Source organism: Typopeltis vanoorti, chromosome 8 (assembly GCF_054136105.1).
Source record: "Typopeltis vanoorti isolate ZY-2024b chromosome 8, IOZ_Tvanoo_1.0, whole genome shotgun sequence".
Lineage (NCBI taxonomy): Eukaryota > Metazoa > Arthropoda > Arachnida > Uropygi > Thelyphonidae > Typopeltis > Typopeltis vanoorti.
This window is the reverse complement of record NC_143556.1, coordinates 27,117,084-27,144,647: the sequence shown is the minus strand read 5'-3', so window position 1 is coordinate 27,144,647 and position 27,564 is coordinate 27,117,084. Positions and strand designations below refer to the sequence as shown.

At 38.4% G+C, this 27,564-nt stretch overlaps 1 protein-coding gene across 2 annotated transcripts in view; it reads left to right on the top strand.

The window, feature by feature from the left end:
- The window catches only part of LOC150103869 (ATP-binding cassette sub-family A member 2-like), a 975,482-nt gene that overhangs the window by 501,112 nt on the left and 446,806 nt on the right, over positions 1-27,564 (top strand). For both annotated transcript variants that reach the window (XM_090397162.1, XM_090397161.1), the window contains exon 26: positions 20,636-20,887. In XM_090397162.1, the coding sequence (XP_090253288.1) occupies positions 20,636-20,887 (252 nt within the window). The remainder of the gene's footprint in view (positions 1-20,635; positions 20,888-27,564) is intronic.

The window sequence follows — 27,564 nt, the reverse complement described above, 5'->3', positions numbered from 1 at the left end:
GTGTTATCTGATGTCGTCCCCCTTCTCCCAAGTACCCATTCCCACAAGAGGCCATCCCTGCTACCATCCTGCATGGGACACACTGACTTTTTCAGAACAACAATCTCTCCAGATGCCTACGTCCTTCCTCATTCAAATGTAAACAGTCTCTCCTATTCAATTCCTCTCTGTCCTCAAATGCACTCCAAGCATCCACATATTTCAGTCCTCTCTTGTCACAAATTCTAACTATTATGTCATTTAATATTGCCACTCTTCTGCTCAGCTCGTCATTATCACACCTAGCCAACACACACACACACACACACACACACACACACACACACACACACACACACACACACACACACACACACACACTATCTTTCCTCTCTGTGTTTTTTTTCATACCACCTCAAGCAAGAATCTCTTATCTATTGCTGCCCTATTTACACCACCACTCAAGTCATTTGTTCCCACCATCACAATCATCTCATCCACCCTTTCATCTCTCTTAACTGCCAAAGGCACACACACACTGTCGTTCCTCCTGGCAAACACTTCTCATGCATCCTATCTTAAACACCACGGATCATTGAGTTCCCATACATTATACCTCTTACCATTTCCTCTCTCCTATTGTTTCCATTTTCTCCTTTCATTCCCAGACCTCTCTCTCATTCCCTCTCTCCTACTGTTTCCATTTTCTCCTTTCATTCCCATACCTCTCTCTCATTCCCTCTCTCCTACTGTTTCCATTTTCTCCTGTTCTTGCACTCCCATAACCCTCTCTCATTCCGTCTCTCCTACTGTTTCTATTCTCTCCTCTTCTAGCACTCCCATACCTCTCTCTCTCTCTCATTCAGTCTCTCCTACTGTTTCCATTCTCTCCTCTTCTTGTACTCCCATACCTCTCTCTCATTCCATCTCTCCTACTGTGTCCATTCTCTCCTCTTCTAGCATTCCCATACTTCTCTCTCTCCTACTGTTTTCATTCTCTCCATTTCCACATCCAATTCCATTCTCTCTTATCATTCCCAAAACTCTCTCTCTCCCCTACTCTGATTTGCCTTGCATTTATCCCTTCCATTCTCCTAATCTCATCTTTCACACTTCTCCCAAGACATTCCACCTTCTCTTTCAGCTCCTCTATCTCCCTCTGCAGGTCAGTCACTCTTAATCAAAATTCACTCTCCCAAACAAAACCATCTCCTAAACTTACACAGTCACTCACACCTTCTACACTATCAACTATTATTTTCTCATTTATATTTTTTTTTCATTTTCTCTCCTATCACACTATTTGTCTTCCGGTATTCATTTCCCTTTCCTGGAGCAACAAGGTCGGTTATTGAGATATCTACTGCATTTATTTCCTCCCATGTTAATAGCCAAAGGTTTTTTTGGTATTTAGTATTTTACGGTAATCCTATCCACGAAAGGTTGTAAACCTGTTAAATTAGCATTAATACCATGGTGAGCTGAGCATTAGATAAAGATTGCTCTGGAGATGAAATGAGGAACTTTTTTCAGGCCTCCAAATAACAAGAGTCATTGTCTCATATGAGGCAATGAAACCCATTTCTCACCTAAATATATTCACCCAGATTCATGCCCATAATGGTATTTGAACCTGCAGCATAGCTGCTTATAATTCTCTCCAATTTTGCATTAAATGCTATTTTTGTCCAAGTCAAAAGTCTATTCAAATCTTCCTGAAGGGAATTAACATCAGTAGTGCTACTTATAATTCAGATGGAGGGATAAGGTGGCAGAGGATCTTAGGGAGAAAGGATGGAGTCGGGAAGATGCCCTGGACCGGAGAATCTGGAAGAAGAAGATTAAAGATGGGAACGCCGGCCCCGTTTAACGCGGGATAAGGCATAGCGGAAGAAGAAGTGCTACTTATAATTCTCTCCAATTCTGCAGTAAATGCTAAGTTGGCTGAATAGCATTTACACTATTCATGATGCCATCTAGCCAGAAAATTTAAGATTCTTGTAATGTCTTTCTGGTTAAATAGCAAAAAGCATGTAGTACACTGCAACTGAGATGCCAGGAGGTGATATACCTTGGTTATTATTATTGCACCCTAATTGGAGTTGGCAAACTCATCGTAGGAGGTCTCTTAAAATCCTTAGCACCCCCTTGCATTAACAACACATTCTGTAATGTGTTTCATTCACTGACAAATCTCCATGTAAACAATCTACTCCTCACATCCCTCTTCATCACACTCTTACATAACTTCCAGAAATGGCTTCTGGAAGTTATTTTTCCCCTTTTGTCTTCTACTCTTTCTATAACATCATCTGGAGTAAACTGATAAAATCCTCTCACTAACTTAAATGTCTCAATCATATCACCTCTTTTCCTCTTAGCCACTTGTTTCTGGACCCTCTCCAATGTTTCCACATGACACCAAAAAACCAGGTGACCAGATTTGAGCACAGTTGTCCACATGTGGTCTGACCAGTGCTTTATACAGTGACACAACCACTTCCTTATCCCTACATGTTAGAGTACTTCTTGTCATAGCAGCACTACAATGTACAGATATTGCAACACTAGCAATATACCCTCTAAACTTCAGTCTACTGTCAACCATCACTCCCAGATTTTGAATATCATCCACTTGCTGCAGTATCACCATCGATATAGTACATAGCCTTATATTTCTGCACTCCAAAATGCAACACCTTGCACTTATTGATATTAATACTGCAACCCCTGCTCTTTTGTCAAAGTTAAAAGTCTATTCAAATCTTCCTGAAGAGAATTAATATCAGCAGTGCTACTTATAATTCTCTCCAATTTTGCATCATCAGCAAACAACTGAAGATCTCCAGTCATGAAGATATCCACATGATATATCATTTACAAACAAGTTGGCTACAAACAGGGACAGCAGGGTTTGTGTCCACAAACTATGTAGTTAGAGCAGCATCCTTATGACACAGTGCATTGTCTTGCTGAAAGAGACAGTGGTCAGTTCTGTAGAAATGCCACAAAGTAGTATGCATTACATTGTCCAGAATGTTCAGATACCACTGGACAGTGTTTGTGGCATCACAAACAGAGGCCTGAGGCCAAATCGGGAGAAACAGGACAATACCATCACACGACCACCTCCGAATATCATAATTAGAGTTACACACTCTGGTAAGAGACATTTACCAGGCATCTGCCACATCCACACCTGTCTATCTGCTTGGTAGAGGGTGTAGCATGATTTGTCGCTCCATAACACAGCTTTCCAAGCTTCCACACACTGTACATGCTCTTTACACCACTGAAGACAACACTGCATGTTGGTTCAAGTAATGTATGGCTTGCATATTACAGTCCTACCAGGAAGCCCATGTTGTGAACCTCAGTTCTGAGTGTTTTGGGGCAGATTCCTGTTCCAGTCAATGTCCAGAATTCTGTATTAAACATGTCAACCAATGAATGCGATTTTTATATATTATCCTTGATACCACTCTGTGCTCACGTTCAGTGAGTGTGGTGGGTTGTCCACTGCGGGCAGCATTTTCAGTTGACTCCCAGCACTTCCATCTCAGTATAGTATCACTGATTGTTGACCTGGAATGGTCCCATTTTTCAACAATTTGCCAAACTGATAGGCCTGCAACATGGCATCTTATCACAATGCCTCTTTTAAACTCTGTCAGTTCTCTTTTCACAGCTCTTTCACCTTGACACAGTTGCACTGACTTGAGAGCATCAAATTCTTCCAATTTATACTGGCTACAAACACTTGACTCATTATGTAGCACAATACACCTTGCCCATGGGGGTGTCCATTGACTTCTTTCCAAGCATTGTACAGGCTGACCATATTTAAAGAGGAGGTGTTCAGAGCCCTTCAGCAAAAAATATATTGGATGAAATTCAACTAAATTTGGTGTAAGGACCCTCTGTAACATTGGGTTTTGATTTACAGTATATAAAAAATAGTACAAAATTCTGCCACCACCACCACCAGGGAACATTTGGCACATAAGCACATGATTTGGGATTAATTAAACAGTGATGGCTAGAAGAGAGACAGCAAATCAATTTTCATGTTTGTATAACTTACAGATGTGTTTCAATATGTCCTCCTTTCGGATGTTCTAGGAACTGCATTCTGTGAATGACATTTTCTACAATGGCATGCCACAGAACTGCATTCATTTGCCTCACATGTTGCATTATTCTGTCTTTTGAGGTGGCTAAATCAGGACATGTCCTTCATACCATGTGTTTCAGACATCCCCACAACCAAAAGTCACAGAGGTTAAGATCAGGTGAACTATGTGGCCATGCTTATGTGGGAAATGCCCAACTAATCACTCTCTGTTCTATGATGTATTTTCATGACATTCTTGGTACCAGTAATCCTGCACGAATATGGTAGAGTAAAGGCATGTTCACTTCTGCAGTTGTTGCAGAACAACAGAGTTTCACCGCATCTGTCGATACCTAACAACAGAGACGGTACAAATTACTAGTCCTGTCTGGTGAAATTCTTCAAAAAGTACAGACCAATAATAAAAGTGAAACCACACCACACCACACTGTGACTTTCGCTGAGTGTAAAGGGGTCTGATGGAACACGTGAAGGTTATTCACAGCCCAAATGTGGCAATTGTGTGAGTTAACACTACCATCCAGATAAAAATGTGCCTCATCACTCTGCAAAATCTTCCATGGCCATGCATCATCCACTTCCATCAAGCTAAGAATGTCAGAGCAAACTGCAGTCAAGTTTCTACATCACGATGAAGCAAAGCTTGAGTATAGGAGTTCTTGTAGGTGAAAAACCTTAGCATTTGACACAAGATTTTCCACACAGTTGAGTATGGCATGTCCAGTTGCCATGATATTGTCCGAGCACTGCTGGACCCTTATGCGTTATTCATTCTGACAATGCCTATGATACTTAGGCAAAAATTCCATGCTAATAAAATTATTTACATGAGTTTTTCTTCTGTTTTATAATTCTTTTCAATATGCCAACTCACGGTATTTCATTATTGAAACATATCATATCACTTCTTTAATGCCTGTTCACCATTCTGCAATCTATATTCCCTGAACCACTTTGTATCACCAACACTTGACACGAAATTGTATTATTATTGCTACACTGGCATCTCAGTGGAGTCCCAAGACTCATCAGGAAACTATCAACACAGAATCTATCGCACCTCTCCTTGAAACCATTAACAGATATAATACTCTCAGGTGACCCAGGCAACCCATTCCATTCATTCACCACTCTCTAAGTGAGAAATCTAGTTCTCACTCCATTGCTAACCACACTCTTACCCAACTTCCAAGGATAACCTCTTGAACTGCCTACTCTAGACAAGGACTGTAACATTTCTCCTCCATCAACCCTATAAAAGCCTTTAAGTAACTTAAATGTTTCTATCATACCCCCCCCCCCTTTTTTTTTTTTTTGCCTATCATCCAACTTTTGCAATCCACAAATCCTCAATCTATCCTCATAGGGAGCATCCACAGACCACTCACCATCTTGGTCACTTGCCTCTGAATCCTCTTCACTACTTCCTCATTTCCAAGAAACCCAGGTAACTAGACCTGTGCACACTAATCCAGAAGATTTTATCAAGGTTTTATAAAGAAGAATGACAACTTCCTTATCTCTACTTGTTAGTGTGTTTATTATTATTATTATTATTTGACACCTCCAGGGAGTCCAAAGACTCATCGAGGGAGAGTGTGCCAACAACATCGAACGATTGGCCCCCTTCCAACTACTAACCGCGCTCAAACTTACTTAACTGAGCCATTAGTAGCAGAGGCTCTACCAATCGACCAACCTTTGCCGGCGCAAAGGTTGGTCGATTGGTAGAGCCTCTGTCACGGTGTTCTTCAATAACCAATTAATCCTGTGAGCTATCATGCCTACTTTAGCAGTATACCCTATAAACATCAACTCTTTATCTACTACTATCCCACAATTCCCTTAATGTGATACACTGCTTGTAATCTTCGAATCCTAAAATGCATAACTTTACACTTTTTCACATTAATTTGACATCCATTATGTTTTTCCCATTTGTTACCCTACCCAACTTGGGATCATCAGCAAACAACTATACATTCTCCTGCACATTCTAGTAAAACATGAGCCAATATCCCATCCAATCTCACAGCTGTATTTGCATTCATGTTTTGCAATATGCTAAGTACCTTCAATTCTTCAAATTCTATTCTCACATCAGTCCCTGTAACCTCTATCATAATGATATCTTCACTTGGATGATATAGCTTTGCAAAATGATCACTCAGTAGCTATTTCATCCACTTCCATTACCTCTCTACCATCCGCAGTCGTTAAAGTTATCCTTTCGTAATCATTCTTCCTCCTACTTGCCACCTAACAAAACAACTCTTTGGGATTTCTTTTTGCCTGTTTCGGCTAATTTCTTCATTTAATTTTATTTTGCCTTCTTTACCATGCTGGTCACATTTCTTTCCCAATTCTCATACTTTTCATAAGTTAGCTGATTACCTTTCTCCTCATATACCCTCCACAAATTTTTTTTATTTGCTGCTCATGCTTAATGATACCATCTTACTCCTACCTGATTTCTCCTGACCTTGGGAATACAGTGATATTGCTTCTTCCCTCATGCAGTGTTGAACATCCTTCATAAAGCTAAGGCTTATAAACTCAAGGAGCTATATGAGTTCATCGAGATCAGGCTTTTACAAATATTCATGCCCATGAGAGAATTCAAATCCCCGACATATTGGTTGATGAGCAGGCACACTATCCACTCTGCCAAAGAGGCCAGTAACCATATCCATATTTTAATCCTTTATACAAGCATGAGCAAACAAACAAAAGTTTGTTTGCTCATGCTTGTGAAATATGCCCATGGCTTGCAGGATTGAAGCAGTACTCAGTAAATGTATTATGGGATAGGTATTCTAAGTACAAGTGGTCATATGTCGCATATGTCATAAATCAAGGACTAACTGTATTGCCAGTATTATGGGATGGGTCACTACTCAGACTAATTTCAACCTTTCTTGCAATCTTAAATGCAGGAGCTAGATTCATTGAGCTACTGAGAGTAGGATATAAGTATAGCCTAATTGTGAAGATACTTCACTTCCAAGCTTTTGTTTGTTCACTCTTTGGTAAAGGATTAAAACAAGGATATAATATCTTGGTCAAGTATAATTAACTTTCTAACCAAGAAAAAATAACTTACTGCAACAGTCTCCCATCCAGAGTATTTTAAACATGTGGTAATACATCTTATTGCTACTTATATGTGGAAAAGATTTTTGCATTAATTTAGCTTTCAGCATCTCCAGAGGTCTTGCTCTCACTGATGAGAGAGACGGATCTCAATAAAGATTGAAAATTGTCTGAATATTCATCCTTCCCATTAAAGGAAAGGAGTTGGACTGCATTATGAGATGCTGAGGCAACTTAAGTTGAAATATTTCACAACAAATGAATTTATTTTTTAACTTAGTCAAAAAACTTGCTGCCACCTAAATCTTCCAAATATTCTTATTTCTTAAATCTAATAAACTTGAACAGTTAACTCTTAATAATCAAGGTGAATTACATCCTAACTCAGTGTTTCCTAACTGATTTTATAAGAACTTTTTGCTCTCTAAGTTAAAGTAAATAAATAATAATAATTGTTATTATTATTATTTGACACCTTCAGGGAGTCCAAACACTCATCGAGGGAGGGCACCTACTTTTGCATTTTTGCAATAATTTTTGCATTAATTTAGCTTTCAGCATCTCCAGAGGTCTGGCTCTCACTAATGAGAGAAACTGATCTCAATAAAGATTGAAAATTGTGTGATATTGATCATTTCCATTAAAGGAAAGGAGATGGACTGCATTATGAGATGCTGAGGCAACTTAAGTTGAAATACTTCACATTGTTACACCTGATATCTTAAGAATATAATATCCTCAGTTATCATGGTGTAACATGAAAAATAAATAACATAAATAAAAACCCCAGCATAAAAGGAATAATTTAATTAATAAAATTTTCTTGCATCCAGTATAAATTGAGTAAAATGTAAAGGTCTATTGTTTAGTTAAGATAACAAAGGAAACGAATGTATTAAGATGTATTATGACTAAACAAGGAATTTGTATTAAATAAGTGGCTAACTAAGAATTAATATAGTAATGCGATTAAGAATGAAAGAGTTAAGTACATAAGTGGAAAAGAATGAGTCATGGAATACGCTATGTGAGAGGCTACAGATTAAGCATTAAGTAGAATTCTGAGAAAGGTATTTGAAAGGGGTTAAGATAGAGGCTAACAAGAGAAATAATGGAATATCACTTAGGGCCTATACCCGGATAGAAACTTCGTTGCAAGTTGCCGATCAAAATGACGTATGGTGGCAAAATGCTACCCAATTGGTAGACAGATGGAAAACAAGTAGGAGGCGGGAAAAGGAAGTAAGAAAGGGCGCCGTTAGGGGAGCAGCTATAAAAGGGTTGGTAAACCCCCCCCCCCTTAGGGGAGAGTAGGCTCTTTTGGGTTTTTAGAGAAGACTTTTAGATAGTCAAGGAGGCTTTTTGCCTTTTGCCAGAGGAGAAGAAACGTTTGGATAGTCGCGGTGGTTTTAGTTTGGTTTTCTAGTGGATTTCACGGTGTTCCTGAGTGGAGAGATATGGCTTATATCCTCATGCCACAACAAGGAATCGAGGGTGAGCGGGAAAGCTATTCCCGTATTCCTATGTAGAAAGCAAAATATGCCATAAAGTCATAGGAAGCTGTGAAAATATCGATGTCCACGTTTCGGATAGTACAGCCGACGGCACAGATATTTATATAGCCCTGAATTGCAAGAAGTTATGCAAGCAAGTTTGTTCAGTAGAAGGTAAAGGCCCGTAAGTGAAGCTAAAGAAAGGTATTGTGAATTTTGTCTTATGTTAACTAGAAGTTGTTTGTGATAGGTACCATTGTCATAATATGGAACTGTTAAAGTGATTAGGGAGAAATTATAATAGGACTTTAGAATTTGATAGAGAGTGTTAAAAGTAAGCTAGCTAGTGTTGATAATTTGTGAATAATTAATTGTCCTAAGAATCTTGAGTGCCTACTATATTGTAAAAGGAAAGTTAATGACATAGTTGTGTGTTAATGAAGTAAATGGTTTTGTTAATATTGAGTTTGATTAGTGTGAATTGAGTAATCAAGTAGCCTGAGGAATTTGAATGCCTAGTGTGATGTGTAGAGAATCGGAATTGTCATAAGTATGTGCTAGAGTAGTTAATGATTTTGTTAGTGTACTTGAAGTTGAATAATCTAATAGTGTGTGGTAATCTAATTTGTCCATGTTAAGTGAATTCATGTTTTGTATGAAATTTTGTGGCGGCATGATTGTAGTAACTTTTGTCGAATCATAGCCCGTCTACTTGTATTAAGCTAATTTTAGTGTGTAAGTAATTTAGTTGAGTATTTTGATATGTACCATGTTTAGAGAAATAATAAACCTTTTGTTTAATGATAAAATAGTTGTCTGATATCGCTAATCCAATGCACCGCTTAGAAACATTCGAGCCTAATCACGCGGGGAATTAATGTTATAATAACTAATATTTAAGGAATTGACAGCGTATACTGGAAATATAGATTAAATAAACTTTAATATACACTTTCCGATATTTCGGCGAACGTTACGTTGCCATCTTCTTGGGAACTTACTAAAAAGACACGTGCACACAAGTACTAATACAACAAATGAGACTGAGGCTAGGACGCTAGCGTTTTCCTAAAGTCCTGATGGTGCCCCCTGGCGGGCTATATTGGTAATTCTTGGCCTTTGGGCTGAAGTTCTTTTGATAAAAGTTTCCCAAATTTGGGGCAGTTTCATGCATCCAAATTTGTTGAGGTTTGGCATGTTCCTAAGGGCCGAGGCTGATTCCATGAATAGTCTTTCATACTTGAACTTGCTGCGGTGTATTACTGTGGCTTTCTTCCATCTTATTCTGTCCAGAGCGTGGTCTGCAAGCCCAGAGTGGCTGTACTGGTGAAATCGGATGTAATCCTTGTGTTCTGAGATTCTGATATTTGCTGTCCTGCCTGTTTGGCCAAAGTAGGACAGTTTACAGCTGCAAGGGACCTGGTATACACCAGGTAGGTCTAGGGGAAGTGGTTGGTCTTTGGTGGAGCGGATAAGGGATGCCAGTTTTCTATGTGGTCTGTAACAAGTGGTCAAGTCATGTTTTTTTTAAGATTTTATTGATTTTTTCTGAGGTGCCTCTGATGTAGGGAATAGTGATGGATTTAGAGTAATCTTTTTTGTGAAGGGAAGGGGGTGGTGGGTTGTGGATAACTGGGTTAAGTATTTTTTGGATTTTTTGGAGGGGGTAGCCGTTGGCTGAGAAAGTGTCACGGATGTGATTTAGTTCAGTGGTTAGGGCTTGATTATTAGAACAGATTATTTTTGCCCTGTTGAATAATGTTTTAATGACTCCATATTGTTGTGAGGGGGGGGGATTGTTGGTGAATGTATCTGCCTGTATGGGTGGGTTTTCTATAAACTGAGAAAACCAAGGTTCCATCAGGTTGGCGGGTGACTAGTGTGTCTAGGAAGGGGAGGTTATTGTTTTCCTCTTTTTCCAGGGTGAATTTGATTCTAGGGTGTTGGTTGTTCAAGTGTGTTAGGAAGGAGAGGAGTGAATCCGGGCCATGTGGCCAAATAGCGAAAACATCATCAACATAGCGAAGCCATATGGTAGGTTTTTGTGGGGCTGAGTTTAAGGCTTTCTCTTCAAACATCTCCATGAAGAAGTTGGCCAAGGGTGGGGAAAGTGGTGAACCAATGGCTGTCCCCTCTATCTGTTTGTAGAATTTTTCCTGCCAAACGAAATAGCCTGAGTTCATTGTAAACTGAAATAGGGCTGAGATATCGGGAGGAAATTTAGCTTGGATTACCTCTAAGGTTTCTTTGAGAGGGACATTCGTGAATAGGGAGGAGACATCAAAACTGACCATTATGTCATTGTGTTGGAGTGTAAGGTTTCCTATACTGGCTTTGAAGTGGGCTGAGTTTTTTATGTGTGATGGTGTATTGCCAGTATAGTGTGAGAGCGCTTTGGCTAAATGCTTGGCTAGTTTGTAAGTGGGGGAATCAATGCCATCCACTATGGGACGTAATGGCACATTTTCTTTGTGTATTTTTGGGAGCCCATATATGCAGGGGGGTCTAGAGTTATAGGGTTTTAGTCTGTTAGTAATCTCCACAGGCCAAGAAGTGACCTTCTTAAGGAGCCTATGGAGTTTTCTAATTTGTGAGTTGGTGGGATTGTAATTAATGGGGAGGTAAGTGGAACGATCTAATAATAAAGCTTTGAGCTTACCTGTGTAATCTTTAAGATTAAGTACCACAGTGGCGTTTCCCTTATCTGCTTTGGTGATCACTATATTTTTGTTTCTTTTCAATTCTTGTAGTGCCTTGTATTCACTACTGGATATGTTGGATTTTGGAGGTTTTGCTTTGTTGAGAACATAGGCTACATCCAATCTGATATCGTTGGCGATGTGGTTGGGCAGTTGGCGAATCCCGCGTTCAATTTGAATCATTAATTCCTCGGCCGATAATTTCCTAGGAGCAATGGCGAAGTTGTGACCACGTGACAGAGCGTGGAGTGCTTCTGGCTTTAAGGTAGCTGACGATAGGTTAACCACAGTGTTGGTTTGTAGTTTGGGCACCGAGTTCTTTGTTAATTTATCAAACTTGTTGATATGTCGGCTTCGTACTCGTTCAAATTCTTTTTTAGCTGCCGTACACGAGACGTCATATAGTACCGACCAAAGCTCGTGATTCAGCGTATGTGAAAGCTCATTTTCCAGCGTTGTTATAGCGATGTTTATATCGGCTAGGGAACCGCGTGTAGCGGTAATTTGCTCCCGAAGTAATGCCTGGCTAGCGCGGTTGTAAATACGGAGAGCTTTCTGTGAGATGAAGCGGTGTTTGAATTTAACACAGTTCGTGATGACATGATTATCCCGGAATACAAGGCACTACAAGAATTGAAAAGAAACAAAAATATAGTGATCACCAAAGCGGATAAGGGAAACGCCACTGTGGTACTTAATCTTAAAGATTACACAGGTAAGCTCAAAGCTTTATTATTAGATCATTCCACTTACCTCCCCATTAATTACAATCCCACCAACTCACAAATTAGAAAACTCCATAGGCTCCTTAAGAAGGTCACTTCTTGGCCTGTGGAGATTACTAACAGACTAAAACCCTATAACTCTAGACCCCCCCCCCCCCGCATATATGGGCTCCCAAAAATACACAAAGAAAATGTGCCATTACGTCCCATAGTGGATGGCATTGATTCCCCCACTTACAAACTAGCCAAGCATTTAGCCAAAGCGCTCTCACACTATACTGGCAATACACCATCACACATAAAAAACTCAGCCCACTTCAAAGCCAGTATAGGAAACCTTACACTCCAACACAATGACATAATGGTCAGTTTTGATGTCTCCTCCCTATTCACGAATGTCCCTCTCAAAGAAACCTTAGAGCTAATCCAAGCTAAATTTCCTCCCGATATCTCAGCCCTATTTCAGTTTACAATGAACTCAGGCTATTTCGTTTGGCAGGAAAAATTCTACAAACAGATAGAGAGGGGACAGCCATGGGTTCACCACTTTCCCCACCCTTGGCCAACTTCTTCATGGAGATGTTTGAAGAGAAAGCCTTAAACTCAGCCCCACAAAAACCTACCATATGGCTTCGCTATGTTGATGATGTTTTCGCTATTTGGCCACATGGCCCGGATTCACTCCTCTCCTTCCTAACACACTTGAACAACCAACACCCTAGAATCAAATTCACCCTGGAAAAAGAGGAAAACAATAACCTTCCCTTCCTAGACACACTAGTCACCCACCAACCTGATGGAACCTTGGTTTTCTCAGTTTATAGAAAACCCACCCATACAGGCAGATACATTCACCAACAATCCCCCCCCCCCCACAACAATATGGAGTCATTAAAACATTATTCAACAGGGCAAAAATAATCTGTTCTAATAATCAAGCGCTAACCACTGAACCAAATCACATCCGTGACACTTTCTCAGCCAACGGCTACCCCCTCCAAAAAATCCAAAAAATACTTAACCCAGTTATCCACAACCCACCACCCCCTTCCCTTCACAAAAAAGTTTACTCTAAATCCATCACTATTCCCTACATCAGAGGCACCTCAGAAAAAATCAATAAAATCTTAAAAAAACATGACTTGACCACTTGTTACAGACCACATAGAAAACTGGCATCCCTTATCCGCTCCACCAAAGACCAACCACTTCCCCTAGACCTACCTGGTGTATACCAGGTCCCTTGCAGCTGTAAACTGTCCTACTTTGGCCAAACAGGCAGGACAGCAAATATCAGAATCTCAGAACACAAGGATTACATCCGATTTCACCAGTACAGCCACTCTGGGCTTGCAGACCACGCTCTGGATACTCGCCACAGAATAAGATGGAAGAAAGCCACAGTAATACACCGCAGCAAGTTCAAGTATGAAAGACTATTCATGGAATCAGCCTCGGCCCTTAGGAACATGCCAACCTCAACAAATTTGGATGCATGAAACTGCCCCAAATTTGGGAAACTTTTATCAAAAGAACTTCAGCCCAAAGGCCAAGAATTACCAATATAGCCCGCCAGGGGGCACCATCAGGACTTTAGGAAAATGCTACCGTCCTAGCCTCAGTCTCATTTGTTGTATTAGTACTTGTGTGCACGTGTCTTTTTAGTAAGTTCCCAAGAAGATGGCAACGTAACGTTCGCCGAAATATCGGAAAGTGTATATTAAAGTTTATTTAATCTATATTTCCAGTATACGCTGTCAATTCCTTAAATATTAGTTATTATGTCTAACCAGCGTATAAGCCTCTCAACAAGAATAAGGAATTAATGTTAAGAAACGGGAAGTTTAAGGAATTAATGTTGAGTAACAAGAAATAGTGTCACGACTGCAATAGTTACACTTTCAGATATTTGAGTTCCTTTTCTCTGTTTATGTATAAAATATCTTAAACTAAATATCCCAAAGGGCGCAGTTAAAATACAAATACTAGGGATATTACGGGGAACAATAACTCAGATATTAGTAGGAATTTTGGTGATGTCTTGAAAGTAGAAGTTAGAAGAATATAGACGAAGGCAATTTGTAAGACAAACAAAATCGTAAGATAGGGACATAACAACATCAAATGAATTTATTTTTAAACTTAGTGAAAAAACTTGCTGCAACCTAAAACTTCCAAATATTCTTATTTCTTAAATCTAATAAACTTAAACAGTTAACTCATAATAATCAAGGTGAATTACATCCTAACTCAGTGTTGCCTAACTGATTTTGCAAGAACATTTTGTTCTCTAAGTTAAAATAAATAAATAATAATAATAATTATTATTATTATTTGACTCCTCCAAGGAGTCCAAAGACTCGTCAAGGGAGGGCACCTACTCTACAACTCTTCGTCTCCACCGCTCCATCCACCAACTGACCACAACTACACCAATGCCATCTACTGCCGACCACCACCACAGACAATCACAAACATCCATGTCCACAGCGGGATTTGAACCCGCAGCCTTTTGGCTGGAGAGCAGATATGCTAACCACTCGGCCAACCAGGCCGGCAGTAAATAAATAAAATAATAATAATAAATCAAATGTAGTGGTTTCCAAATCAAAATAATGAATCATAAATCTTCATGTTTTAAATCTAATTTAAGATTAGATACAAAAAACATCATACATGAAATAGAAGAATACCAACAAAATTGTCTAAATAACAATAGGATTCCTAAACTAGCACTAGTATATAAACCCACAGGAAGAGGAGAGCGTGGATGTCCAAGATTAAGATGGAAAGATCAACCTCATCTGCAGAGCAGGAACAGGACATTAAAAAGCCTAAACTTAAATTTGTTCAGAGAATGATGATGACTAATTTAAAATTTAAAAAAAAAAAAAAAACTTATGAACAATTAATAGTGATCACTTCCAAAAACTGCGATATCGGTAAAGCGTCTGATTGCTTCAGGTTTGGACGATTTCATAGCGTTTCACATTTCAAGGAAATGATGATTGATTTTTTTTTTTATGTGTGTGTGTGTGTGTGTATATATATATATATATATATATATATACAGTCAACCCTCCTATAACGCGATTAATTCGTACCGCGTTATATGGAAACCGTGTTATAAGAAACTCAGATTTAACGTGCCAAACCAGGTTAATTCGTGCCGCGTTATATGGAAACCGTATACTGCGTTATATGGAAACCGCGCTATAAGAAACTCAGAATTAGTACGAATCAGATTGATTCGCACGCCGTTATATGGGAACCACCCTTTAAACGATTTAAAATTTGGATTTTTGTCCTCAAGAGATATAAACTTTCTTTTTAACTGTTGTCTTGTTTCTTTTGTGTCTGACATTATGCAAACCTGGGGTTAACAATTATTTTATTATTATTATATTACAACAAATAAAAAATATTACCTACAGTATTGTGTAATGTTGTCCAATTACGATAACACAAATTAAGCGAGCAAAAGGCACTTTATTGAACACTAATCGTGATATGTACGTCTGCACGGATTTACAGACAGTTTCCTACTAAGTTGCACTTAAAATTGATGACAAAGTGGGTGGTTGCAACAGCGAAAATTCAGCAGCGCTATTGGATAAAAAAATTCACGCAAATATGCAACAGCCAATCATACGGTCTATTTTAAGCATTAAAACAGAACACTGTGAACAATCTTGCATCGTTTCTTCGCTCATAGGGCAATTCCCTGATAACTGAAATGGGAAAATGGTGATGTACCTTCACCAAAAAGAAGGGAATTCCCCGTTAATTTCAACTGTAAAAATTTAACACATAGATAAATTCATGCTATAGGGAATCTTCTTAAACCAGTTAAGTTGATGGAATGTTGTTGAACGGAAACCGCATTATAGGAGGGCTGTTGCAATTTTGGCTCCGCGTTATATGGAAACCGTGTTATAAGAGTACCGCGCTATAGGAGGGTTGACTGTATATGATCTACACAGGAAAGGCTACAAGACCTATGGCATATTACTGCTGTTTGTGGATAAGAGGAATATAAGAATGGAGGAATCTGTTCACATTTTGCTTGAACAGCTGAGGGTTGTAATCTGTGGGAAAGCTAGAGTGGGGGGAAGACTGTTCCAAAGGACAGAAGTGCATGGAATGAAGAGGAGGCAGTGAAGTTGATTTGATGAGTTTCAAGATGAACTGTAAAAGGGTGTTTGTTAGCAGTGGGTCTTGTTTTAATGATTCTGGAGGAGAGTAGATGAATGATAGTGGCCAATTCAGCAAAGTAATCCATGAAAGTATCTTTAGAAGAGGACAGGGATGGGACTGAACATTTATGAGAGACAGATTGAAGTGGATGACCTGAGCCGGGGATCATTAATTAGCCGAATTGCCCTTTTCTGGATGGAATTGAGCAATCTTAGAGAGGATTTTGGTGCACCATCCCAAATATGGGAGCAGTATATGACTGGGCAGATTTGGAATTTGTATAGAGTTAGCAGCTGTCGAGATGTGAAGTAGTGTCTTGTGCAAAAGAGTGCACCAAGTTTTTTGGCAGCTGCAGAAGAAATGTGGTTGTGCCAGGAAAGATTGGAGGTGCAGGTCAGTCCAAGAAGATAAATCTGATTGTGTTTGAATATCTTGGTATTATTGAAGGTAAGTGGGGGAGGATGAGAGCTCTTTTTTGTGAGAAATCAGACAGGACTAAGTTTTGGTGGCATTGAAGTTTACAAGGTTGTTCTTGCCCCACTGGGATATAGTTTGGGCATCTGAGTTCAGATCACTGGTTGTGGCAGATCTTGAGGATTCTAATACTTGATCACTACAAGGTTTGTTGAATGAAAAGGAGGAATTGAGTGTACTACTGTCATCAGTAAAGCTATGGATAAGATTGGAAGTCTATGAGATGTCATTTATATACATGAGGGTGGAAGTTTATATAGAAGAGAGTGGGCAAAAGAACTGAACCTTGGGGTACCCCTACATTAGTGGGGAAATTTGAGGGGGAAAACTGTCTACCCTGACACTTAGTGAGCGATAAGTGAGGAAGACAGACCATAGGATGGTGTTTTGTTAAGTAAGCCCTGTGCCAAACTTGATCAAATGCCTTGATCAAAGACCATGTGAGTTTCTCGAAATTTTTTCATGACTTGTGTCCAGAGGTGGGTAGTGAAAGCGAGAAGATCAGCTATAGATCGCTAGTGGAGGAATCCATACTGCTGGTCACTGATTCGTTGATATGTCTCTAGATGGTTCAAGAATTGGTTGTTGATGACCTTCTCCATAATTTTAGAGATAACAGAAGTGAGAGCATTTGGATGATAGTTCATTGGTTGACTTTTAATATCTTTCTTTGAGATGGGCTGGATATGGACCTGTTTCTGTGTTGTATGGTAGATGCTGGTTGAATAGGATAGATTGAAGAGGTGTACAGGATAGGTGTTAGTTCTGGGGCACAATTTTTTAATACAATAGGTGGGATACTATCAGGACCAGATGCCTTGTTTACATTCAGGTTATTAAGGATTCTTCAGATTTCTTTTTGTTGGAAGACTATGGGAGACATGAAGAAGGGAGCTGTTCTTGTGGGGTGGGGGGACTTTGCCCAGGTCATCAATGCAGGAATTGGAGTGAAGTTGCACCCAATGGCCTTGGCAAGGGACCAGAAAGAGTGACTGCCATTTGGGTAGGAGGTGAGTTTGCAGCATTGGCCTCTTTAAAAAGGTCCAATGCTTCAAGCTTGCTGAAATTGAACTTGCTAGAATGAAGGGTTTTGTCTCTTTCCAAAGAACTCTGTGCCTAGTGTTCTATTTAGTTCTGGGGCACAATTTTTTAACACAATAGGTGGGATACCATCAGGACCAGATGCCTTGTTCCTTAGACTTGTAAGATTCCAAAAATCTAATATTGTTCTGATGTTCTTCAGTTCTAATCAAGGCAGAACAGCCAGTCAGTCCAAAACAAGAAACATGACATGTGCATGGTTCTTGATAGATACCCGGTAAGGAAAGAGGTGGTAACATATCCCTTGTTGATAGTAGGAAGGAAGACAAATTCCAAGGTGGTTTGAAGGAAGTGTATATATATGGAATTTATGAAGAATCCTTGCTATTTGTTCTGAGGTTCTTTTAAGGTTGGGTATTGAAATTCTTTTCACATCGGATTGTAGTCTGGTAGAAGGATGATAATTATCAATAATTTTTTGAAAGCTCTATGAACAAGATTATTGATAATACCCATTTTTTGTGGGGCATGATGGTGGCAGTATGAGCAAACGTTGGCTTCCAGTAAAATGAAAATTTGATATGAAAAGAGTGGACGATAAGATTGGAAGAAATCTGGGTTATCCCTGGAAGTTCTATAAATATGTGGTTAAGAAGGTGAAGAGTAGATTTTTTACACAGTAGAGACTTGTTGATGCAGGAAGTGTAAATAACTTCAAAGTTCATATGATGGGCATGTTGCTGTTTGAGTGAGCTTTCCATGATGAGTCCTGTTGACTCCGTGGAGGTTACCAAAATAATAATAATAATATTTATCAGTCTGTAGATATTTTACCTGTGCTGCAGTATTATCGTTATTATCATTATTGTTGTACGGGTATCTCCGGGGAATCAGTGATTTGTCACAGAAGATCCACACTAACCTTTGTATACACAATACTTATCATACCTCTCCTTAAACTAATTCATTGTCGGTGCACTAGCAACTTATTCTGGCAATGCATTCCACTCACTCACTACTCTCCAAGTAAAAAATCTAGTCTGCGGGTCCTTACTAACCACATGCTTACACACCTACCAGGGGTGATCTCCACTTCTCTCTAGTTGTCACATATTGAAAAAATTATTTTGTCAGTTCTATAGAACCGCTTTAATAACTTATAAGTTTCTATCATGTCCTTTCTTTTCTGCCTACCAACTAAGCTTTGCAACCCACACCACCCCCTAATCCTCAAGTAACCCAAGTGAACAAATCGGTTTACAGCAGTTAAGATGTGACTGAACTATAGCTTTATAAAGAGAAATAGCAAACCTATCTTTATGTGTTAGTGTTTATTTCAACATCCAAGTGATCCTTTGAACTATTTTATTAATTTTTTCAATATGCTCTCTGAACTTCAACTCTCAATCCCCTATTTCCTCCTAAGTCCCTAGCCTCATCATTTACCTGCAATCCATTACCATCAGTGTGATACACTGCATGTAACCTTTTCAACGCAAAATGCATAACTAACCTTCCATTTTGCCCAAGGATAATGGTTATCATAAATTGATAACCATTATCCTTTGCCCATAATGTCAATTTATTTAAATCATCCTGAAAGATATCTACATCACATTTATCAACTATTGTCCTCTCCAGTTTTGCATCATCATCCAACAAATGAATATTTCTCCTTAAATCTTTCCCTGTATCATTAATATACAATTTAAAAGTAGTGCTCTAGTACAGAACCATATGACACTCCACTAGTCATCCCTGTTCTCATAATTTAGGGTAGAAGTTACAAGGTCTGCCAAGGAATCATAGATTATAAGAAATGCACCCTCTTGGCTAGTGTGAAAGGTAGTGACATGAAAGAGAAGGTTAAATTGAGAAAGATACTACTTAATTACTACTTAGATATTATTTAATGCTACTTAAATATTACTGTATTTACTGCTTAAATACAGAGAAACTTATTCATAGTATAAATGAAGAGGTAGAGAAAACAGATTTTATAAATGAATAGTGGCTAACTTGGTGAGCAAAATAATGCAAGAGGACATGAGTGCAGAAATGTGATGAGTTATTAACACCAAACCTCCATGAAGTCAAAGACTTCACAGGTGGTACACATTGTTAAACACAAAGCCCATCAAACAGTGCTCTAAACTCATTCAGCGTATCTGCATTTACCATAATATTAATCAATGCATTCCACTCACTAACCACTCTCCTTGCAAAGAAACTGCTCCTTATTCTCCTCTCTCATTCTATGAAAAATTTTTTTCACATTAACCTAGTACCATAGTACCAACCCTTTACGAACTTAAATATCTGAATCATACCCCCACCCCGTCTTCTTCCAAATGTGTTAAGATATGGGATAAATAATGGTGTTATGCAGACATTCCATGATGTGTCTTGTAACTTCTTGGATGGTAAATGATGTCAATATATTATTATTTTAAAATTTCTTATGCTTAAAAGATTTTATAATTTAGCTTTATAATTACTATATTTATAAAGGAATGGATTATTTAAACACTTTGGTTATCTAAGTTAATTCCCATATTTGTAAATTATTACATTATAACTATTGAATAAAATAAACGTTTTTAGCTTGTTTTCTTCATACTGTCATCTGAAACTATTAAAAGATAAAAATTTCATTATGGTTTTAAATTAAATTTAAATGATATAAAATAGCTATGAACAATGTTGTAGTTAAAAACAATACTGATTACTTCTTATAATTTCTTTTTAATAGTTTTGAAATTGTATATTTGGTCATTTATCATGAGTAATTTTGCTTAGGTTGTCAAGAGAATGAAGTCACTAGATTTGTTACTCAACATGTAGCTACAGCTTATCTGATATCAGAAAGTAAACATGAACTACACTACATACTACCTGTCAGTGAACTGAGGAAAGGAAGTTTTGAAAAACTGTTTACAGCACTTGAAACCAATTTGAACTATTTAGGCATCTCAGGTTATGGAGTAAAAAATACTACTTTAGAAGAGGTATTTTTGCAAGTAGCAGAATTTGGACGAGACGAAAACTGTGGTAGGTAATACATCGAGTTTTCTGAATGTTTCTGGGATTTAAGTAAATTCTCTTAATTTCAGAATTTGAATACATTTTTATTATTATTATTATTCAGACCTCCATGGAGTCAAAAGACTCATTGTGGGAGGTCCTTCCTAGAAAACACAGTCAATCATACCACTCATTGACCATTCGTGCTCTCACCACTCTGTCAGGCAATCCATTCCATGGTTCAACCATCCTCCATGCAAAGAAACCACTCCTCACCCTCTTGCTCACAGCTTCCTTTCATAACTTCCAGGGATGGCCCATTGTCCTTGCTCCTTCCCTCTGTTCCACCAAGCGAAAGAACTCCCTAGTGTCAACCCTGTAACTACCTCTCAACAGTTTAAAAGTCTCAATCATCACCTGTCCTTCTTCTATCCACCATACTCTGCAGTCCTCAGCCGATCCTCATAATCAACATTGTATAGTCCTGAAACCATCTTTATTATCTGCCTCTGTACCCTTTCCTCAGTTAGTTTATCCCCTTCAAATCCTGGGGACCAAATTTGAGAACAATAGTCTAAGTGTGGTCTGATCAGGGCTTTATACAATGGAAAGGCAACTGTTTTATCTCTGCAGGTCACCATCCTCTGGTGACCTGCAGAGATATATTGCAGCAATACTCTGGGTTACCTTCACCACCTTTGCAATATGTTCTCTGAATTTCAGGTTTCTATCAATCATCACCCCCAGATCTCTTGTCTCTCCTACTTCCTCCAGTGGAACTCCTGCTGCCTCCTATCAATGTATCCCAAACTTCAAGACTTTACATTTCATTGCATTAAACTTTGATACGATCCATCTGGACACTGTTCAGATTTGCTTCCATGTCTTTGGGATGAGGAAGTGATGTAGAGGATTCAGAGGCTTATGACCAAGTGACTTGATAAATTGATTTTTTGCAGGTTTCAGATAATAGAAACAGAAGTTATCCAGAGTTTTTATGGTATAGATGCAAAAGAAAATTTTCAGCATCCGACAGAAATGAAATGAACAAAAGGACAATACTGGAAGTTAAGTAAAAGTATAGTTAGCCAGATTGCTCCCTCAAAGCTATGATCATCAAGCAAAAATTGTCATACTTTGGACACATTATGCGAGGAAATGACAGTCTGGAGAAGATAATAATGCTTGCTAAAGTTGATGGATGGAGTTAAAGAAGCAACTGAAATGTGCTTGGAAATTCTGAAAGATATGGCCAGAGACAGATCTGAATGGAGAACATATTCTCCTTTCAGATCATATGCCTTGGTTTCATAGAATCACCAGGAGTCGAAAATGACTCAATGGAACATAACAACAACAATAATTAGCAAGGATGTGCAGAGATTTTTTTCCTTGGAAAGTGTTAAACAGTGGATTGCTAGAGATAGTTGATTGAATGCCTTAGAGTTATGACTGGCATTGTGTGTATAATAGTAATATAGACTTCCTGCTGAATGTGCCTTAAGACTCAGTGGAAATGCCTTGCTGATGATGATAAAATAGCTAGATTTAAAAAAAAAAATAAAGGTATGACTCATACAACAATTGAAAAACAATTTATGACAAGAATGAATCATACAGATGATGTGTTATCCAACTGTTGGAATCCCTAATATATATTATAATTGACAAAACTAATCTTTTCTGCTTTCATCTTAACCCATATAAGCAAAGTCCATGTGTGAAATATTTTTGTATGTGGACTGCCTACATGTAAATACAGAATAATTCACTTTGCATCTTGTTTCTCTTTAAATCCCATAATGTATATCATTCTCCTTTTCAGGTGTGTATAATGATACACATTATGTGAGAGTCACTACCCAGATCAATTTTGACTTTTTTGAGGTCTCATAAACTACCTGACATGCAATGGTCTAGTTTTTATTTTACTTTTTTAATATCAATTTGCAAAAAGATTGTAAACCTTGATTACATAAGTACTCAAGCTAGGTCAGATCAGAAAATTTGTTCAGATCATGGGAATTTTTCAACCTGCTTCAGACCTCACATTTAGTATGCAAAGTGGTAGTGAACTAACACAAATGAAACAATTCATCATCTACATACAGACTTTCATAAACATCCATGTCACAGTAGGATTTGAATTTACAACTGATTAGCTGAATACAATATCCATTCAGCCAATGAGACTGGCTAATACATTTGTATAAATACACAAATGATACTGAAAGTTTATTTTTTACTTGGTTAGACTGTAATAAATTTAGTTTAATCCTTTATCCAAGTGTGAGCAAACAAAATTTGCACCTGAAAATCTTCAGGACAGAATATGGTGTTGAACTACCTTACTGGGGTAAGGTAGTACAACACCGGACAACTCGCAGCAAAGGTGGACCAAGATACCATCACTCCTATTCCAGTATCTCCCATAATGCAAAACACATCTCCTTGCAGATATGTATAATGTTATGCATTAAGGGATTGGCCAGTACCCAGACTAGTTTCGACCTTTATTGAGGTCTCTTCAGTGGGAGCTAGGCCCAATGGTGAAGATACCAGGCAGAAGCAATAGCGAGGTCATCTTTACTTATAGAAGTTGCCAAAAGGTGTGCCACCTTTTTTATCAATTACTCTGGATTTAGAGAAAGATATTGAAAGGTTATTTTTCACTTGGTTAGATTATAATAAATTTAGTTTAATCCTCTGCTCCTTCAGCTCCCACTGAAGAGACCTCAATAAAGGTCAAAACTAGTCTGGGTAGTGGCCAATCCCTTAATGCATAACATTATACATATCTGCAAGGAGATGTGTTTTGCATTATGGGAGATACTAGAATAGGAGTGATGGTAGCTTGTTCCACCTTTGCTGCGAGTTGCCCGGTGTTGTACTACCTTACCCTAGTAAGGTAGTACAACACCGTATTCAGTCCTGAAGATATTTTCAGGTGCAAAATTTGTTTGCTCACACTTGGATAAAGGATTAAACTATATTTATTATACACAAATGATACATAGGTGTGTGTGTGGGGGGGGGGAGTTAGGTGAATATTATTATTATTATTTCTTGGGCATCTTCTCCATGGAATCAGACTCATTGTTGGACACCCATTAACCATTGTTCACACAATATTTATCATACCTTTCCTTGAACTCATTCACTGACTAAGCATTCATAACCACCTCTAGCAACCCATTCACCATTCTTCAAGCAAAAAATCTAGTTCGACATCCTTGCTAACTTCACTCTTATACAACTTCCAGAGGTGATTCCTAATTATCTCCCTTTCTGCCTTGTTTTAAAAAAAGTCTTTGGTGTCAATTCTGTTAAACTCCTTTAATAATTTAGAGGCTTCTATCATGTCCCCCCCCCTCTTATTGGCACATCAGCTAGTTTTTGACACCCACAGTATCTCTGCACAGCAGTCCAGATATGGTTGTATTAAACCTTATAGAGGGGAATAATAATATCCTCATTCCTAAGATTGCATGTGATAGAGAGAGAGAGAGAGGAGAATACTAATAGGTTGGAAAGAGGCAGGTGCTGGAAATCATTAGTGGGTGAGCAGAAATAAGCCAGTGAATTCAGCTATTATTATTACCACAAGACCTCATGTAGTCAAAGGCTCATCTGGGGTCCTTTTATCACACACACACAGCTCATCACCATGTCTTAAACACACTCAAACTCCTTCTAGACACCATACTCTCAGGCAAGGCATTCCAATCATTTACAACTCTGCATGAAAAAAAAACTGCTTCTCACTCCCCTAATCACACCCTCTTTATACAGTTTCCAGAGATGACCTCTGGTTCTCTCCTGATCTCCCACTGTTTTGTATAGAACCACTCCAACATTGATCCTATAACATCCCCTTACCAACTTGTAGGTCTCTATCATATCTCTCCTCTTCCTCCTATCCACTAGACTCTGTAAATTGCATCTTCTCAATCTTTCCTCATACTTGACATTTCAGAGGGTTAGAAACTACCTTTGCGAGTTGCCTTTGGACCCTTTCCAACATCTCTTTGCCCCTCTGAAAACTAGGTGACCAAATCTGGTTTTCAGAAGGGCAAAGTGCACAGTAGTCCATGTGTGGCCTAATCAAAGCCTTATACAATGGAACAAGAATCTCCCTACTTCTACAAGTCTGTGTCCTCCACATCATTCCCAGAAACCTTTGTGTTGTCTTCACAATTTTGGCAGTGTTCCCCCCCCCAAAAAAATCTCAGATCGTTATTCACTATCACCCGAAGATCTCTTATTTCCTCTACCTCTGACAATATATCCCCACCAAGCATAAATTCTACATCCCATCTTTGTTTCCCAAATTTTAAAACCTTACATTTTGCAACATTGAACTGACATCCCAATTTTACATGCCCAATCACTCAATTTATTGTAGGGCCAAAACATCTTCTTCTTGTAGGGCCAAGACTCTACTCTACTCTTCATGGTTCGTCCCAACTTTGCATCATACTGCAAACAACTAAATATCTCCATCCAAATCTTCATCAATATCATTAATATAGAAGTTAAACAGTAATGACCCTAAAACAAACCCCTGAGATACTCCACTAATGACTTTCCTTTTCCTAGATATCGCACCCCCATACACAACTTGTTGATACCTATCAGATAGCCAGTCTCCAATCCAATGCACTAATCTAATATCCAATCCCATCTGCTCTAGTTTGACTGTCAACTTATCATGAGGTAATCTATCAAAAGCCTTTGCAAAAATCCAAGTATATTACTTTGTATCCTTCTCCTCTGTCCAATGAAGCAGTAACTTTATTGTAATACATTTACAAAGTAGATTACTAAAACATGACCTCCCTTTAACAAATCCATGCTGTCCATCAAAGATAATACCATTGTTGTCAACCCAATTCTGGATCCTAGTTCTCACAAGCTCCTCCAACAACTTATCCACGACACCTGACACATAGATTGGCCTATAGTTTAAGCTAATGGGATGTAACTCTATAACCATGTATTTCACCTTACTTCTCATGTTTCCAAACTTTACTTTGATGACTTTAAAGCAGAGTTGAAAATATGAGAAGTAATGTGAAAGATAGGTGGAGGAAGAGGCCATGAATGAATCAAGGTAGACACTAGGTAAGAATTCCATTGCTACATAAAAATGTAATGAGATAATAAACTACTTTTGAAATTTTTGTTTGTGAAGCTCCATGTCTTTTTATTAGTTAATATCATAGCAAGGTCACATATAATCTTATTAATAAATTATTCATATATAAACCTTCTCATTCCAGTCAGTGTACTTATGGGTAGAACATTTGTTATAGTAATTGGAATGGATAAGTTTCTGTTTTTGTGTATATAAGAAGTTTAGTGCAAACATAGCTTACTGATCATAGGTTTTTAGTTATTTATATTTTCTACTTCTTGTTGATTAATGAAAATACAAAAGTATAACCACAGATTATACAAAATGTACCAAAGATTATACACAAATTATATTTGTGTATATTTTTCTGGGGAGAAATTTGCATAAATGGTATTTCCTCTAAAGTGAGTTCTTATAATTAGAGGAATATAGACTGGAAGGAGGAGATAGTGTATGGGAACAAGGAGAGCGAGTTTGTAGAATTTCTGAGAGATAACTATCTTAAGCAGCATGTAATTGAAGCAACTAGAGGCATTAGTGTTTTGGATTTGGTGATAACTTCACAAGATGTAGTTGTTAATGAAGTATTGACACTGCCACCAGTTAGTGAGAGTGATCATGAGGTACTTGTTTGGGAAGTGATGAAACAAGAAAAGCTCACTGCCAAAAATGGATACATGTGGAAGTATAAAGCAGGTTAATATAGGAAACTCTGTAGTCGGTTAGCATCAGTACAATGGGTAGGTGAGCTGAGCAGAAAAGACGTTGACAATGCATGGAAACTCACAAGGCAGTATCTGACAAAGTCAATGTATGACTGCACACCAAGGGTAAAGCGAGTAAATGGAGTGGGAGTGAAATGGATGTGCAGTGAAATCAAGCAACCTGTGCTAGAAAAGAAAATGTTATGGAGGAGGTACAAGATAGTTAGTGGTGATCAGATCCATGAAGAGTATGAAGTGCAGGCTAGAAAAGTGATGAGCATGGTAAAGAAAGAAAAGGTGCAGTATGAGAGGAGATTGGCTGGTCAGGCCAAGTTAACTCAAGGGAATTTTTCCACTACATGGCAAGCAAGAGGAAGAATAATTATGGCAGACTAACATTGGTGGATAGTCATGGCAGCAGACTAACAGCTGCAAAGGATGTAGTGGAATTATTGAACGAGTGCTTTATCAGTGTATATCATACTGGTATAAATGATCCAGTAGTACAATATATAGAAGAGAGGCAAGTATTAGGAGAATTGAAAGTGAAAGAAACAGAGGTGTATCAGATATTGGTTGGGTTAGATGTGAATAAGGCTGTGGGAATGGATGACATATCACCACGTATTCTTAAGGAATGTGCACCACAGTTGGTTATGTCCTTGACCTGGTTATTTAATGAAAGTCTTGCAGTGGGCAGGGTTTCTAAGGAGTGGAAAGAAGGCAAAATAGTACCACTCCACAAGCATGGTTCTAAGACAGAAGCTTCCAACTATAGGCCAGTCTGTATAACTGCAGTTATGGTCAAGGTGTTGGAGAGATTGGTAAGGAATAGAATACAGAATTGGGTTGATGGATATAGC